Source organism: Panthera pardus, unplaced genomic scaffold (genome assembly GCF_024362965.1).
Source record: "Panthera pardus isolate Hobbes unplaced genomic scaffold, ASM2436296v1 HiC_scaffold_24, whole genome shotgun sequence".
Taxonomy (NCBI): Eukaryota; Metazoa; Chordata; class Mammalia; order Carnivora; family Felidae; genus Panthera; species Panthera pardus.
The window spans coordinates 99,587,282-99,602,660 of record NW_026526810.1 but is presented as its reverse complement, the minus strand read 5'-3'; the positions used below and the strand labels follow the sequence as shown (position 1 = coordinate 99,602,660).

Sequence of the window (15,379 nt, the reverse complement as noted above, 5' to 3'; positions counted from 1 at the left end):
TCTCATGTAAACTATGGTCTTTGGGCAATAATGATATGTCAATGTAGGTTCATCAATTATAACAAATTTACCACTCTGGTTGGAGATGTTGATAGCAGGGAAGTCCGTGCATGTGCGGGACAGGGGCTATATAGGAATTCTTTACTTGCTGCTGGCTATGACTCTAAAACTACTCTAAAAAATAAAATCTATTAAAAAAGGGGGGAGGGGGAACTTCCCATCTGGTAAGAGCTCAAGAAACACTTAATTACCAAAAGAGGGAAAAAAAATACATAAAATAAACCAATGCTAATGTTTATAATTACCTTTATAATTACGGATTTAATTAAGATGACCTTTATAAATTACAGAATTGAATTCTACAGAATGGTAAAGCAAGTGGATATAAAAGTACAGGAAAAAATTATCTTGGTTTCTTATGGCTATAAATCTACTGAGAAGTAAAAGTATTTAAATTGGTATCTATGTTGAACTCTAACAGAATATTTAGAGCAGTTTAAGAAAACAAAAAGTTTATCAGCAAGCTAGACAGTATACTACTGATTTAAACTTTCTATTTAATGGAACCCAGAAACAGGTAAAATTGAATTATAAATGAAATTTATCTGTATATGATTTTTTGTGATTAGAAACCTCATGATGAATTCCAATAAAACTAAAATAATCTATTTCTGTATTTCATTTTTTAATTTAGGAAACTAAGGTAATACCAGTATAATAGATACAAATCATAATCATAAATAATACAAATTGCTTCCTTTAAAAAGAAAAAATAAGAGTTTAAAAAGAAAGTAAAGTACTATTTTTAAAACTTTTCAGATGAAGCAAGTCTCATTCATGTCATAATGAATCAGGTTGGTATAATGGCCTTGAGAAAAAAAGAATAGAAGATAATTTTCTATAACAATCATTTGGCCCTTTATCTGGTTACTGGTTTAGCTCAGATGTTGACCTGCCTTTAGTCAAGTATTAGAAGGCAACAAAAAACCTATTGTATTTTCTGAAAGATTTAATGTTATTTAAGTACAATTTTGAAGTCTTTTTGACATCCAGAATTTATAATTAAAGCCCTTAGGACTTTCTCACCCTTTCAAAATAAGCATACCCTGAACCAAAAGAATAATCTATTTATTATGAAACTAAGAGCAAACCTTTGAGATAATCCCTGAGGGCAAAAGGAACAAGAATTTTTATGTTTAGATTGTCATAACCACAGAAAAGAGCCTATTGTTAATGCCATAAGAAAGTTCATCTTCATGTGTGCCCTTTCTATTGTAATTTTTATGCCATTATTCAAAATCATAGTAGTTTAAAATTTTTATATTTGTGATGTTCAAAGGATTCATAATGAAATTTATTTAACAAAATGGCCAATCCCTAACTTATAAATCCTCAAACACGTACTCCTTAGCCTCCCTCCCAACTCTGTTCCTCTCACTCTAGGCCAAAGCATCTTCAATAGCACCCTTCTACCTTTAATACTGAGTTCAATCTTCTTTAAGGGCCTTCAAAATATGAACCCAATCTACTTTTTATCCACTCCTGCTATTTCACCAATTAGCACCCCATATTCTGCATTCAGACTAGTAACTCCTCTGAGAGTAGCAAGCACTTTGATGGGCTCTGAGAGTCAGAAAAACCTATGTTCAAAATTTGGCTCCAGTATTTACTAGCAATGAGATCCTCGGCACAATACTTAACTCCCTTTACCTCTTCTCCATATGCTAATAAGCAGGGATAAAAATGCCTGTCTCACAGCTGTGAAAATTATACACGATAATGGGAGTACAGCAGAAGTCTGGCACTTAGCAGGTGTCCATAAAATTAACATTTTATACTTTTGATTAATACAGACATAGCCAATACAGGTACCACAGACATCAAACTGATCATCTTTGAAAGCATGAAAAAAACACAAAGTAGATAGCTGCTGAAACATGATTTTAAAAGGAAGTGTGATTCATACCACAACAATTAAAACAATAACACACAACAAAGCGGTGGAGCCACACCCTAACAAAACTTAGAAGAGCTAAAACTAGTCTTTCCTTCATTGCTTCACTCTCCACCCAACAAAACAATAAAAAATATTGCCTGTTCTTCAGTTTTTACTTTCTAGATTAATACCATACAACTGCTCAAGGTCATGAATTTTAGTTCATCTTTGCCTGCTCTTCCTACTTACTTCCTGTATCAAATTAGTCCTTGAATATTCTGTCTCTAAAACATCCCCTTTATCTATCCCTCCCTAACTACCTGCTCCAAGCTCTCATTATTTCTCATCCAAATTGCTATAACGGCCCCTGAGAAATCGTTTCTCAGCCTCAAGGATCTCCTGTCAATATTGCACATCACTACCACACTATCCTTACTGGCTCATTACTAGCCAGAGAATAAAATCTTACCCTGACAGTCTAGCTTGCAAAGCCCTCATTAACCCAGGTCTACTCTGTTTCTCAAGCCTCATTTCTGGTCATTCCCCATGTTCTACCTACCTATAACATTACTTGTCCATTCTCCAACATGCTCAATACCCTTGTACCTCTGTAACTCTGTCTTTTGCTACATATGTTTTTCCATCCTCTTTCCACTGATAAACTCCTATTCCATTTTTTAAGGTCAAATTCAAATATGACCTCTTCTCTGATCAAACTATACCTCTATTCCCCAATGATGAATTAATTGTTCTGTTATCTGTATTCCCATAACACTTTACAAATAAATGCCTGTACTACTTTCCCATTAAATTATAAATATTAGTTTAAATAATTATTTCCCCTTTAGAGTCTGAACTTACAGAAGGCAAAGATCATATATGTTCATCAAGTAAAGTAGTTCAATAGAACAATTAATATTTGTTAAACTGAGCTAAAGCTCAGAAAATAAACTAAGTCCATGACGCTAGGCCCCAAACTTCATCAATATCATTAAATATAATTAGAACTGCTCTTTATCCAACATGATCAAGATTAGTAGCTGATGATTTACAAAAGTCTGTTAAGGGAGGGAAACACACATACACACTCCTTAAATACTTTATCTTAAAACATATAAAGTAAGGGTAGTCATTCTCTAACTTAATGACATACAACCAATGTCTAGCCTTTAATTTCTTTAATTGTCCTTTCTCTTTTTTTAAGTTTATTTATTTATTTTGAGAGAAAAAGAGACTGTGCTAGTGGGTAGAGGCAGAAAGAGAAAGAAAGAGAGAGAGAGAGAGAGAGAGAGAGAGAGAATCCCAAGCAGGCTCCATGCTGCCAGCACAGAGCCCAATATGAGGCTCGAACCCACGAAGCAGTGAGATCATGACCTAAGCCAAAACCAGGAGTCAGATGCTTAACAGACTGAGCCACCCAGGCACCCCTGCTTCTTTCCTGTATAAACCACACCTGTCACCTACACTGTTCAGTTTCCATTTTTTAAAGTGGAAAAAGAACTTGAGAAACAGAATGCTTCAGGAGATTTGCAATTTTTTTCCTAACACATGAACTACTTAATTAAATTACATAATTATAAGTTTAATATAAGAAGACTTGGTTACCAATGCAAACAACTCTCAGTATATAAGTGAACTGGTGAGAGAAGTACAAAAGTGTACGTGACGACATCTTCTAATGAACAAGGGTCATCTTCATTATGCTTTGGACATCAATCAGTACTTTTTATGGGAGGACTGGGAAATGTCAGTCACCCCAACGGATCAAGAAAGTTTCAACATACTGCAACTGAAGATAGTCTTTCATGAATACACATGATAGCAGAATCACTTTCAAATTAAATGCTCCGAGCCACAGTTTTCCTATCTGGTAAGGAAAGGACTACATATCCTATAAGCCATAATATCCAGACTTGGTTCTTGTCAATCCTAGCTCCCACTTCTAGACATAAACATGGTTTTACCTATGGGTCCCAGGTTATTTATATATTCAAAGTAATTCATCTCATAAAAAAAAAAAATATCTTGGGCGCCTGGGTGTCAGCACAGGGATTCTCTGTCTTCCTCTCTCTCTGCCCCTCCCCCGTGTGTGCGTGCCCGCGTGCACTCTCTCTCTCTCTCAAAATAAATAAGCTTAAATGTGTGTGTGTGGGCGTGTGTGTGTGTGTGTGGGTGTGTGTATGTATGAAATAATGGCTCAATCAGAACCTTATTCTAGAATCAAGATCCCTGCCCGCTTTCCCCACCTTCTTTGTCCATCAGTTTCTTTAGATTATCTTACCTGCCTGCTTGGACTTGTGACCATGTATTCAACTAGCTCTGTGACATTTATAATCTCCTTTCTCTTTATTGCCTGACCAGACTGTTGACTAATGACATTGCCTTCAGAATAAACATGAGCTGGATTTCTTCCTGCTTACTACCCAACTTCCTGTCCTGTACTTAATATCTACATACAGCCAGATTTTTACATTTTCCCAGTTCTTGCAGATTTGGGGGGTGTATCTTCTCCATATATATCCTAACTTTTCTACTTTGCCTTGGCACTTCCAATTCCACCCCCTTTTCAACTAAAATCCAAGCCACTGATGATTGCTAACATTATACACAAAGTGCAATGAATACAATTAAATAAAAAAAGCAATGGCTCCAAGGCATTAAAAGATCCAAGAAAAAGCTTAAGTTATATTCTGTACATGCTATTTGCTATGACCTAACAAGTGAACTTAGATATTTTAGAAAAGTTTTAATTACAGTTGAAATAAAAAGATTCTCTGGGTTTTTCTTAGTTAATAAAGAAATTAAAGGCATTAGAATACTACATTACTCAAGAGTTTAAGTTTTCTAAAAATTTTCCCCATATATAAACCTTCTAAAGAATGATCAGTTTGTTATATTTATATTTTAAATATGAAATAACAGAAGTATAGTGAGAAGAGAAGAATAAAAAAGATGATTTAATTCCCTACGTCTCATTCTTATCTTCACAGTCTATAATTTTGGTAATATTTCCAAAACTATATTGAGTAATAATAATTATGGCAGCTTTAAAAAAAACACATAACTTTTTTTTAATTGAAGTATAACAACTTCCAGGCTCTTTAACATCTATGAAATCTTATTTAAGAAAGAAAAAATAATCCTTTCTTTTGATGAAAGCATCCTTTTGACTAATCACAAAAGAAAAGGCCCCAAGATTACTCTATCCTCTGATTCAAGCATAACATGAAAAACAGAATGCCACTTCAACAGTCAACTGCTTCCGACTATTTTCAAAATACTGTATGCACAGAGACATAAATGATAAACAACATATGGCTTTAGTCACCATAGACACAGTTACTAGAAATACTATTTTTTAAAAATCTGTATATTCGTTACTTGTGTTGACTCTAATGCCCCATCAACATACAGATATACAGAGATACAGTCTTTTTTCCCCAGATACAAAGTGATACGACTTTTCCTAAAACAAAATGTTTATTACTTAAGTATGTCCTTTACTTAAGCATGCCTTCTATTTAACAAACATGATTCAAGTACAACTGAAAGTAAATAGATAAAAAATGTCAGCTATCACAACAAAACTTGTTAGAGATTTTTCTGTGAGATGTTGTCTTAGGCATATAAAAGATAAAAGTACACAGGGTAGCAACCAAAAGTACAAGCATCAAAAACATACCAATTTCCTCAGACTTCAAGATGTATTACAAAGCTGTAATCATCAAGACAGTATGGTACTGGCACAAAAACAGACACTCAGATCAGTGGAACAGAATAGAGAACCCAGAAATGGACTCACAAACATATGGCCAACCAATCTTTGAAAAAGCAGGAAAAGACTATCCAATGGAATAAAGGCAGTCTCTTCGGCAAGTGGTGCTGGGAAAACTTGACAGCGACATGCCAAAAAATGAACCTGGACAACTTTCTTACACCATACACAAAAATAAACTCAAAATGAATGAAAGACCTCAATGTGACAGGAAGCCATCAAAATCCTTGAGGAGAAAGCAGATAAAAACCTCTTTGACCTCAGCCGCAGCAACTTCTTACTCAACATGGCTCCGGAGGCAAGGGAAACAAAAGCCAAAATGAACTATTGGGACTTCATCAAAATAAAAAGCTTCTGCACAGCAAAGGCAACAATCAGCAAAACTAAAAGACAACAGACAGAATGGGAGAAGACATTTGCAAACGACATATCAGATAAAGGGTTAGGACCCAAAATCTATAAAGAACTTATAAAACTCAACACCCAAAAAACAAATAATCCAGTGAAGAAATGGGCAAAAGACATGAATAGACACTTCTCCAAAGAAGACATCCAAATGGCCAACCGACACATGAAAAAATGCTCAACGTCACTCATCATCAGGGAAATACAAATCAAAACCACAATGAGATACCACCTCACACCTGTCAGAATGACTAACATTAACAACTCAGGCAACAAAAGATGTTGGCAAGGGTGCGGAAAAGAGGATCTCTTTTGCACTGCTGGTGGGAATGCAAACTGGTGCAGCCACTCTGGAAAACAGTATGGAGGTTCCTCAAAAAATGAAAAATAGATCTACCCTACGACCTAGCAATTGCACTACTAGGTATTTATCTAACGGATACAGGTGTGCTATTTCAAAGGGGCACATGCACCCCAATGTTTACAGCAGCACTATCAACAATAGCCAAAGTACGGAAAGAGCCCAAATGTCCATCGATGGATGAATGGATAAAGTAGATGTGGCATATATATATACAATGGAGTATTACTCAGTAATCAAAAAGAATGAAACTTGCCATTTGCAACTATGTGGATAGAACTAGAGGGTATTATGCTAAGCGAAATTAGTCAGAGAAAGACAAATTCATATGACTTCACTCATAGGAGGACTTTAAGTTACAAAACAGATGAACATTAGGGAAGGGAAGCAAAAGTAATATAAAAACAGGGAGAGGGACAAAATATAAAAGACTCTGAAATATAGAGAACAAACAGAGTTGGGGGGGAATGAGCTAAATGGGTAAGGGGCTTAAGGAATCTACTCCTGAAATCACTGTTGCACCATGTACTAACTAACTTGGATGTAAATTAGAAAAAATTAATAAATTACAGAAAGTAAAAAAAAAAAAAAAAAACATACCAATTTCTTCCACTTCTTCCAGAAAATCATTATATTCTCTTAGACTAGGAAAGTCTTCTTCTCTTTTATTGTATCTTTAAGAAAAAAAAAAAAAATCAACACATTACATATCTCTTGTTTTCAATATTATCTAATCAGTTTGTTTCTTCTTACCTATTTTATTCATGATACATAGAAAAGGATTGCTTACTAAATAAAACACTGTTTTCTTGACACCGTGTTTGTAATTAGACCAAAAACGTCGTTCTTAAATTCTTATGACTACAAAGACAGAATAGAATCAAAAGAGAAAGATAAAATATGTTAAATCCCTCTAAAACTTATGGAAAATAAAGAAAAAGAAATTAGGAACCTTATTTACTTGTTATAAATTGATTTGCTAACTTTCAGAAAGCTAAAGATTAATTCAAAAGACACCTTCCTATTTTTCATGACAACTATAGTCTAAAGAATACTAGATCATAAAATTCTGTAAATATTGTAATGTACCTGTAAAGAATTAGAAAAACTATAAGGGATCAATAAAAAATAAGAATCTAAAAGAGACTATCTCTCAGAGGTAATGCAAATACAAATACAAATAATGGGGGCATTAAGGAAGTAACACAGATTAAATACCTAGAAAGATGCTGCTAAAACACTGGTGACCTAGGTTTTAACATACACCACCAAAAATATCATATATATATTAAACATATATATTAAATATATTAAATATATTATAAATATATTTATTTAAATACATATATTTAAATATATTTAAGTAAATATGTTTAAATATGATATTTAAATATGTACTTAAATATTATATGTAGATAAATTAAATATATTATATTTATATATTCTTTAAACTTCAAAAATAATCAGGTGACTTTTAATAAAAGGACAGATAAAATAAAACCCAAAACTATTCACAAAGAGTAAAAACTAAATTATAAATGAAAAAAATATTAAAAATAAATACATATGCCCATACATAAAGATAGATATTAAAACAAATTACAACACATTATATAACAGCCTTCAAATCTCTATTTATTTATTTATTTTTAATTTTTTTTAATGCTTATTTGAGAGAGACAGAATGCAAGTGGGTTAGAGGCAGAGAGAGAGGGAGACACAGAATCCAAAGCAGGCTCCAGGCTCCAAGTCGCCAGCACAGAGCCCGATGTGAGGCTTGAACTCACAGAGCTGTGAGATCATGACCTGAGCCAAAGTCAGACGCTCAACCAACTGGGCCACCCAGGCGCCCCCTTCAAATCTCAATTTAAACATGATATCAGTGACCTACACCAATACTGTCACTAACTTCATAGTATTTTTCTCAATTCATAGTCACATAGTTGTTTAGTTTGCCTGTCTTATTATCTACCTCCATGCTATCCTATACTACTATACTGTAAGCCTTATGAGGGCAAGGTTCATAGCTATTTCACTCATTTCCATCTAGTACCTAAAATGCATAACACAGTGCTTGCACACAGTAGGTACTCAATATATGTTAACTAAATTAAAAAATATATAGTAAATATATAAACTGTAAGCCATCAATCCAGAGGATCTACACTTCTCTAATAAAGGCTAGATAAATATTACTGAGTTCTCTAAGAATTTAATCAATTTCTGTTGAACAAATGCATAGATGAACTTATACTTATTCACTTGCCAAACTGTCCATATTTCCATCAATAAATAATTATATCAATTACTGAAATAATTGTTAAAGTCCTCTTTGTATATCCAAACAATAATATTTACATTTTTAGCACTTTTTTCCGAATCTCAACCTCCTTGTCCACAGTAGGATCTTCAAAGAGTTGTACCCTAAAGTTGCTCTTTCTAAGTGGAGTGCCACATTCAGGACAGTTTCCAGCTCCTCTCATAAATAGTAAATCCACACAACTTTCACACCTGAAAGAGAAAATACAAGATAACCTTTAAGTCAGTACTCAAATCCACAACAATATTATATAGTTTGTTTTTTGTTGTTTGCTCTGGTGGTTTTTTGGTTGAGTGTGTTTTTTCCCCCTGGGGGATGGAGGGGCGGTGGCGGGGGGGGGGGGGGGGGGGGGAGGGGGGTAGTCAGAGATAGGAAAATTAATCATTGCTACTTAAAGCTCTCACAAAAAAATCTTTTAGAAAATATTTATTTTCATTTAGAGCTTACTTTTCTGACATAGGTATCCTAAAGGGTATCAGTTTCACTTTATACATTAAACAAATTTACAAATTAAAACAAATGGAGTTGAGGGGCGCCTAGGTGGCTCAGTCGGTTAAGCGTCCGACTTCAGCTCAGGTCATGATCTCAAGGTTTTTGAGTTCGAGCCCGGCGTTGGGCTCTGTGCTGACAGCTCGGAGCCTGGAGCCTGCTTTGGATTTTGTGTCTCCCTCTCTCTCTGCCCCTCCCCCACTTGTGCTTGCTCTCACGCTCTCATGCTCACTCTCTCAAAAATAAATAAAATGTAAAAAAAAACAAAAACATTTTAAAAAATGGAGTTGGGGGCTAGGCAGATTCAGAGGTAGCAGATAGGAAAAAGTCAAAAAGGGGTGTAAAAGAGCGGTCTGTGGTCACCTCCATTCCAGTGCCACTCCTAGACCTAGGCAAGAAAAGCCTAGGTCAGAAGCCTAGGCTCTGCATACCACAATCACTAAAACAAAGACTTTTTTTTCCTTTAGCCTTGTAAGGAAGGTTTTTTTGAAAGTTCAGGAAGCAAGTGAGCAAGTGGGAATTACAAGGGAGAGGTGCTAGCTGAAAGAGGTCTCCCCCACCCCGGCCCTGCCCCAGGCCAAAGGATAAGGTGACTGTGCCACAGTATGCACGGAGAAAGGAAAAAACACAACTTCTGCCCTGAGAAATCACAGAAGGAATGTTTCCTCCTAAAAACTTTAATCAGTTAAGGTTGGCTGCCCCAAATCCACCAAGAAGGACTGCCTAGTTAAGCCACGTGTCCCAGATACCTGCATTCCCTGCTCTCTTCTCGGGTAGTGCAATCTGGGGAAGAGCTGAGAATTTCCTGAAAGTCTTGAGTTACAAAAACAAGGACTTAAAGAGGTTAACCTCTCTGTACTGGATTACTAGGGAGTTGACAGGATCAGTTCACATACTGTTTTTGATGGGTCCAGGCACCACTCAACCATCCCTGCTCTGCCCCAAGTCATCCATGCTACTAATCAGACTAGCAAGTAGAAAGGCTGGCTAGGAGAAGAGAGCAACAGTTTCTTTAGCCTCTGGGTCTTGAGGATGCCAGCCCTTGAGAAGTGGGCAGCATGGATGTGTAGCTTGATCCTTAACTTATAAATATTTAAACATTTTGATACTCATTTCTCTAGTTGTAATGTTGCCAAACTCCACATAGGTTAGGACGACACCAGCCCTAATCACTCCTTTCTTAGCATTATCTGAAATTATTTATGTGTTGATTTTCTGTAACCCCTACTAGGATATAATATACATTTCATGACAGCAGGAATCTGGACTATTGTTCTCTATCCCCAGTGCCTGACAAATACTAAGTACTCAATAAACTACACATAATTAAAAAAATGAATATAAGAGGGGAAATCAGAAATTCTAGTGAAAAAGGTAAATGTTTATTTCTTCCAGGTATGTGGCTGACTTGTAGAGAAAGCTAAATGAGAAGAATTACACAGGGTAGTAAGAATTTTTAAGGTTGGTTACTAGTAAAATACTAGCATTGACTGTGTATTTCTTCTATCGTAACGGTGCCATCAAATATTAGAGGGAAAAAAAATCCTGAAAGAACAAAGATCACAACTGTCATTATCTAGATCAACAAATCCCCAGAAAATTCACTTTGGGATTCAGAAGATTGGGAGTGGTGCATTTCCCCTAATGTTTGTGGTTAAAGAAAATTAAATCCAAATGCATAAGATGAAAATGAGCACACTTTAAAAATATATTGACTAAAGATATTGATAAGCAAGGAGCCATCTAAAACACTCAAAACTATCAACACACAAATAATATTCTATATTTCAAGGTCTTGTAGAGTAGATTCAGTTGATAATTCACTTAACAAGGCAATACAGAAAACTTTAATATTTCTAAAAGTCATACTGCATATTAGTTACATTATTTGTTTCATGATCAATTTTCCATCTCTATTTTTTAAAAAATACACCTTAAAGGGTGCCTGGTGGCTCAGCTGGTTAAGTGTCTAACTCTTGGTTTCACGTCAGGTCATGATCTTGGTTGGGTGAGGTGAAGGGTGAGGTGACGGGTGAGGAGTCTGCCTGAGATTCTCTTTCTCCCTCTCCCTCTGCCCCTCCCCTGCTCACGCATACTCTCACTTAAAAAAAAAAATTAAAAATCTGCCTTAAATCATAAGGATTTCTACAGTATTTAAGAATTTTTAAAATAATTTATTTTCCTATAAGTCTTCCCCTCCCAATTTTAACTGCTGAAAACACAAATAACTCTCTTTTTAAAGCTCAAAGATAGAAGCATACAGAGAAAAAAACTGAAAACTCTACCTCATTCTGTTCTATATCACACTTCCCACAGATAACATAACTACTTTAGGTGTAGAGTTTATGTGACCAATTTTTTTCTATACTTATAAAATACATATTTACAAAGTTTTTATATGAAACCAGTCATATATATTAAAAAAGAAAAAAAAAACAGAAGAAAAAGTTGGTAATTGCTAGTTCACTTCATCTGGCAACAGAACAACCAAAGCAGCAGTATATAATCAAGCTTTGGCCTCCAAGAGTGCAAGAAAGTTTTTCATATAAAATTTCCTATTTTTCAGAGCACAGGAAAATTTGCTGGAAAAGCCCAAATCCCCAGTCATTACCCATTCCCAAAGATAGCGTTATGATTTTCTCTTGTTTTTGAAAACCAGAATGGTGCCCACCTTCTTTTCTCTCTAAACAACTTATTTATTTATTTGTTTTTAATGTTTATTTATTTTTGAGAGAGAGAGTGAGTGAGCGGGGGGGGGGGGGGGGGGGGGTGTCAGAGAGAGAGGGAGACAGAGGATCAGAATCAGGCTTTGTGCCGACAGCAGACAGCCCGATGCTGGGCTGGAACTCAAAAACATCGAGATCATGACCTGAGCTGAAGTCATATGCTCAACTGACTAAGCTACCCAGGTGCCCCTAAACAACTTATTTTTAGATTTTATTTTCTTATATCAATAGTTAGCTGCTTATATTCCTTTGTCAAGATTTTTTATCTGACTTATTTCCTTTAATTTTTCAAGAGGAATTATATTCCATGTAGAATTTCAGTAATTATTAAAATAGATTAACTAAGGGACACATGGGTGGCTCAGCTGGTTGAACGACCAACTCTTGATTTCAGCTCAGGTCATGATCCCAGAGTCATGGGATCAAGCCCCACATCAGGCTCTACATGGAACCTGCCTGGGATTCTATCTCTCTCTCCTTCTGTCCCTCTCCCCCACTCGCATGCTCACTCGCTCTCTCTCTCTCTCTCTCAAATAAAAAAAAAAATTTTGGGGGGGGGGGCACCTGGGTGGCTCAGTCGGTTAAGCATCCGACTTCGGCTCAGGTCATGATCTCGCAGTCTGTGGGTTCGAGCCCCGCATCGGGCTCTGTGCTGACAGCTCGGGGCCTGGAGCCTGTTTCAGATGCTGTGTCTCCCTCTTTCTCTGACCCTCCCCTGTTCATGCTCTCTCTGTCTCAAAAATAAATAAATGTTAAAAAAAATTTAAAAAAAAATTTTTTTTTCTTTTAAATAGAATTAACTGACTTAGAAAAAGGCAAATAATCACAAATTTTGTATTTAAGGCTTTCTTGGAAGTAATCTAGTTTTATCAGGACTTTCCATTCTTCTTTAGCTCACTGACTTCCTGAAACAACTCCAAACAGAAGTCTATGGTCTTGAAAGATAAACAAGTGATAACTTCTGTTAAAGAAAAATTTTATCCCTATAATAAATTATTCCTTAAACCCATGTGTACTGAACTCTATAGGGTAGGAGCTAGATATTAAGGGAATTTTTTCTCTCAAAATATGCTGCCTAACTTTTCTAGAACGTGTAAATAACTTTTCTGTAACCTAAAGGTTACATTGTTATGTATCATCTTATACCTAAAAGGGAATTCATAATCTTATCTATTCCAAAGCTTGAGGGAAAAAACTATTGCAACAAAGTGTTTTGGGAGTCAAATAAAGAATTCATCCATAAAAATAGAAGGGATGGCCTGGGAGAGCACATGTTAAAACATTATAAACTTCTCCCTACAGACTCTGGGGAATACAGCTTATTCTCAAAATTAAAAAGAAAAATTATGTTCATCCATTTTTTCACTGTTTTAGAATTCAAAATAACCATTCAATCTTCTGTTGGCTATTACCATTTAGCACAGCTATTTATAACTAACAAGCTATACCATTTAGCACAGCAATTTATAACTAACAAGCAAATAATATAAGGCACAAATTCAAATAGGACATTTAAGCCCATTTTGAGCCAGAAAAATTGAGCTATACACAGAGGATAAGGAAAGAGCTAGTAATTTAGTAAGCTGTGACAAGAAAACACGAGCCCCTCCCCCCACCAAAATGGGTTTTTGTGCCCCCCTTACAAACAGCAAGGATCATGGAACACATTTAATTTCCCTTTTTGCCCTCCTGCCAGTAAACTCCTAAGCCAAATTTAAATGCTCTGTTGAAAAACACTGTATATGTTTTCTAGAAAAAGGTTGGAAAAGAATGAAGGAAGTCAAAGATAATATGCATTAGGCATCTTATGATGTACATATGACTGTCCTTACTATACAGATGAGGTCACTGAGCACTGGGGAGTCAAATAGCTGGCTTAAAATCATGTAACTAGCAAGAATTGACCTTGGTCTGCTTCACAATCCACATTTTCTCTTTCACTCTTACTCTTAACAATGATGTAAGTAACAATCCCCAGTGTCTACCTTTAGCCCAAACATACCTTCTGAGTTCCTATTAGACACCGCCTATTGCACACTTCCTATCTGACATCCCACAGCTACATTTTTTTACTTAGAAAAATAAAATTCCCTGAAACTCAATATACCCAAAACCAATATCCTTCATTCTACGAGGGATACAAAGAGAGTAACACCAACTTGTACGTAAAGGCTTATAATATAGTGGTCAAAATAGAAAAGAAGAAACAAAACTGTAATAAAGGTATACTCTGAATACTACTACCATAAGCTCTCGGCCAATAAGCAACAGGTGAACAAATTACACTCTACACTCTTGACCACTCTTAACACATCACACTCCAAATGCTCCAAGCCAATGACAATTCCAAAAGTACTATCCTGAGTCTAGTATTTCCTGAAATACATGGACTCTACTTATTGCCACTGATGAACAGTTTTGAACTAGAATAGCCAAAAAGTTTGTGGAGATGATAGTATTGATGTTGAGATCCAAGTTTTGCAGAGGCTCAATGCCCCTTCAAACATATGGTTGAAGAAACAGAGTGAAGGTCAATTAGAAATTGAAAGAAAAATCCTCCAGCTAACTTTATGAAGGGCTTCAGAAATAATCTTGCACACTGGGAGACGTAACAAACAATTATATGAATGGTAAAGAAACACAACATGGCCACCAGGGGCATTCAGAGCCTTGGAGAATTTAAAGAAAACAAACTGCCAGGATACCAAGCCAAGAATGCATCTCCATCAGGACCATTTCTGTAAATCTACCTTGGGAAAGCTAAGGGCAGATTCAATTAGTTCTACGATACCCAGAAATGTAGGTCCTACATTAAGTAAAACATCACCTTCACTTTCTCAACGACTCAAAGGAACTAAATATATATTTACCTAAGTAGGCCAAAGAATATTTACATTATTTGAAAAAGAATCAATAGGTTCCTCCATTTTCCAACTATGTATCTATGGAAGCCACATCATCTCCATATACTTCATTGGAAATTACATGTGACAATGTAGATTCGTTACAGAAGCAAATATCACAATCTGTCTTCTCTTAACCCAAACAAAGGGATTTGCAAAAATGTAAAGCAATGGTGGGGCACCTGGGTGGCTCAGTCAGTTGAGCATCAGACTCTCGATTTCAGCTTGGGTCATGATCCCAGAGTCATAGGATTAAGCCCCACATCAGGCTGAGCATGAAGCCCACTTGGGATTCTCTCTCTCTCTTCCTGGCCCCTCCACTGCATGCACTCTCTCTCTCCCTCTCTCTCAAAAATAAAATAAAATAAAATAAAATAAAATGAAACAAAACATATAGCAATACTACTCTAAAATTTTTGTTTTGGAAAATACATTTTATAAAATATATTATTTATATTTTTAAT

At 35.7% G+C, this 15,379-nt stretch overlaps 1 protein-coding gene across 1 annotated transcript in view; it reads right to left on the bottom strand.

Annotated features, from left to right (window-relative positions):
- Positions 1-15,379, bottom strand: part of MNAT1 (MNAT1 component of CDK activating kinase) — a 217,503-nt gene that overhangs the window by 147,029 nt on the left and 55,095 nt on the right. The window contains exons 2-3 of the mRNA XM_019451626.2: positions 8,836-8,988; positions 7,078-7,151 (exon numbers count right to left, since the gene is read on the bottom strand). Coding sequence (XP_019307171.1) covers positions 7,078-7,151; positions 8,836-8,988 — 227 coding nt within the window. The remainder of the gene's footprint in view (positions 1-7,077; positions 7,152-8,835; positions 8,989-15,379) is intronic.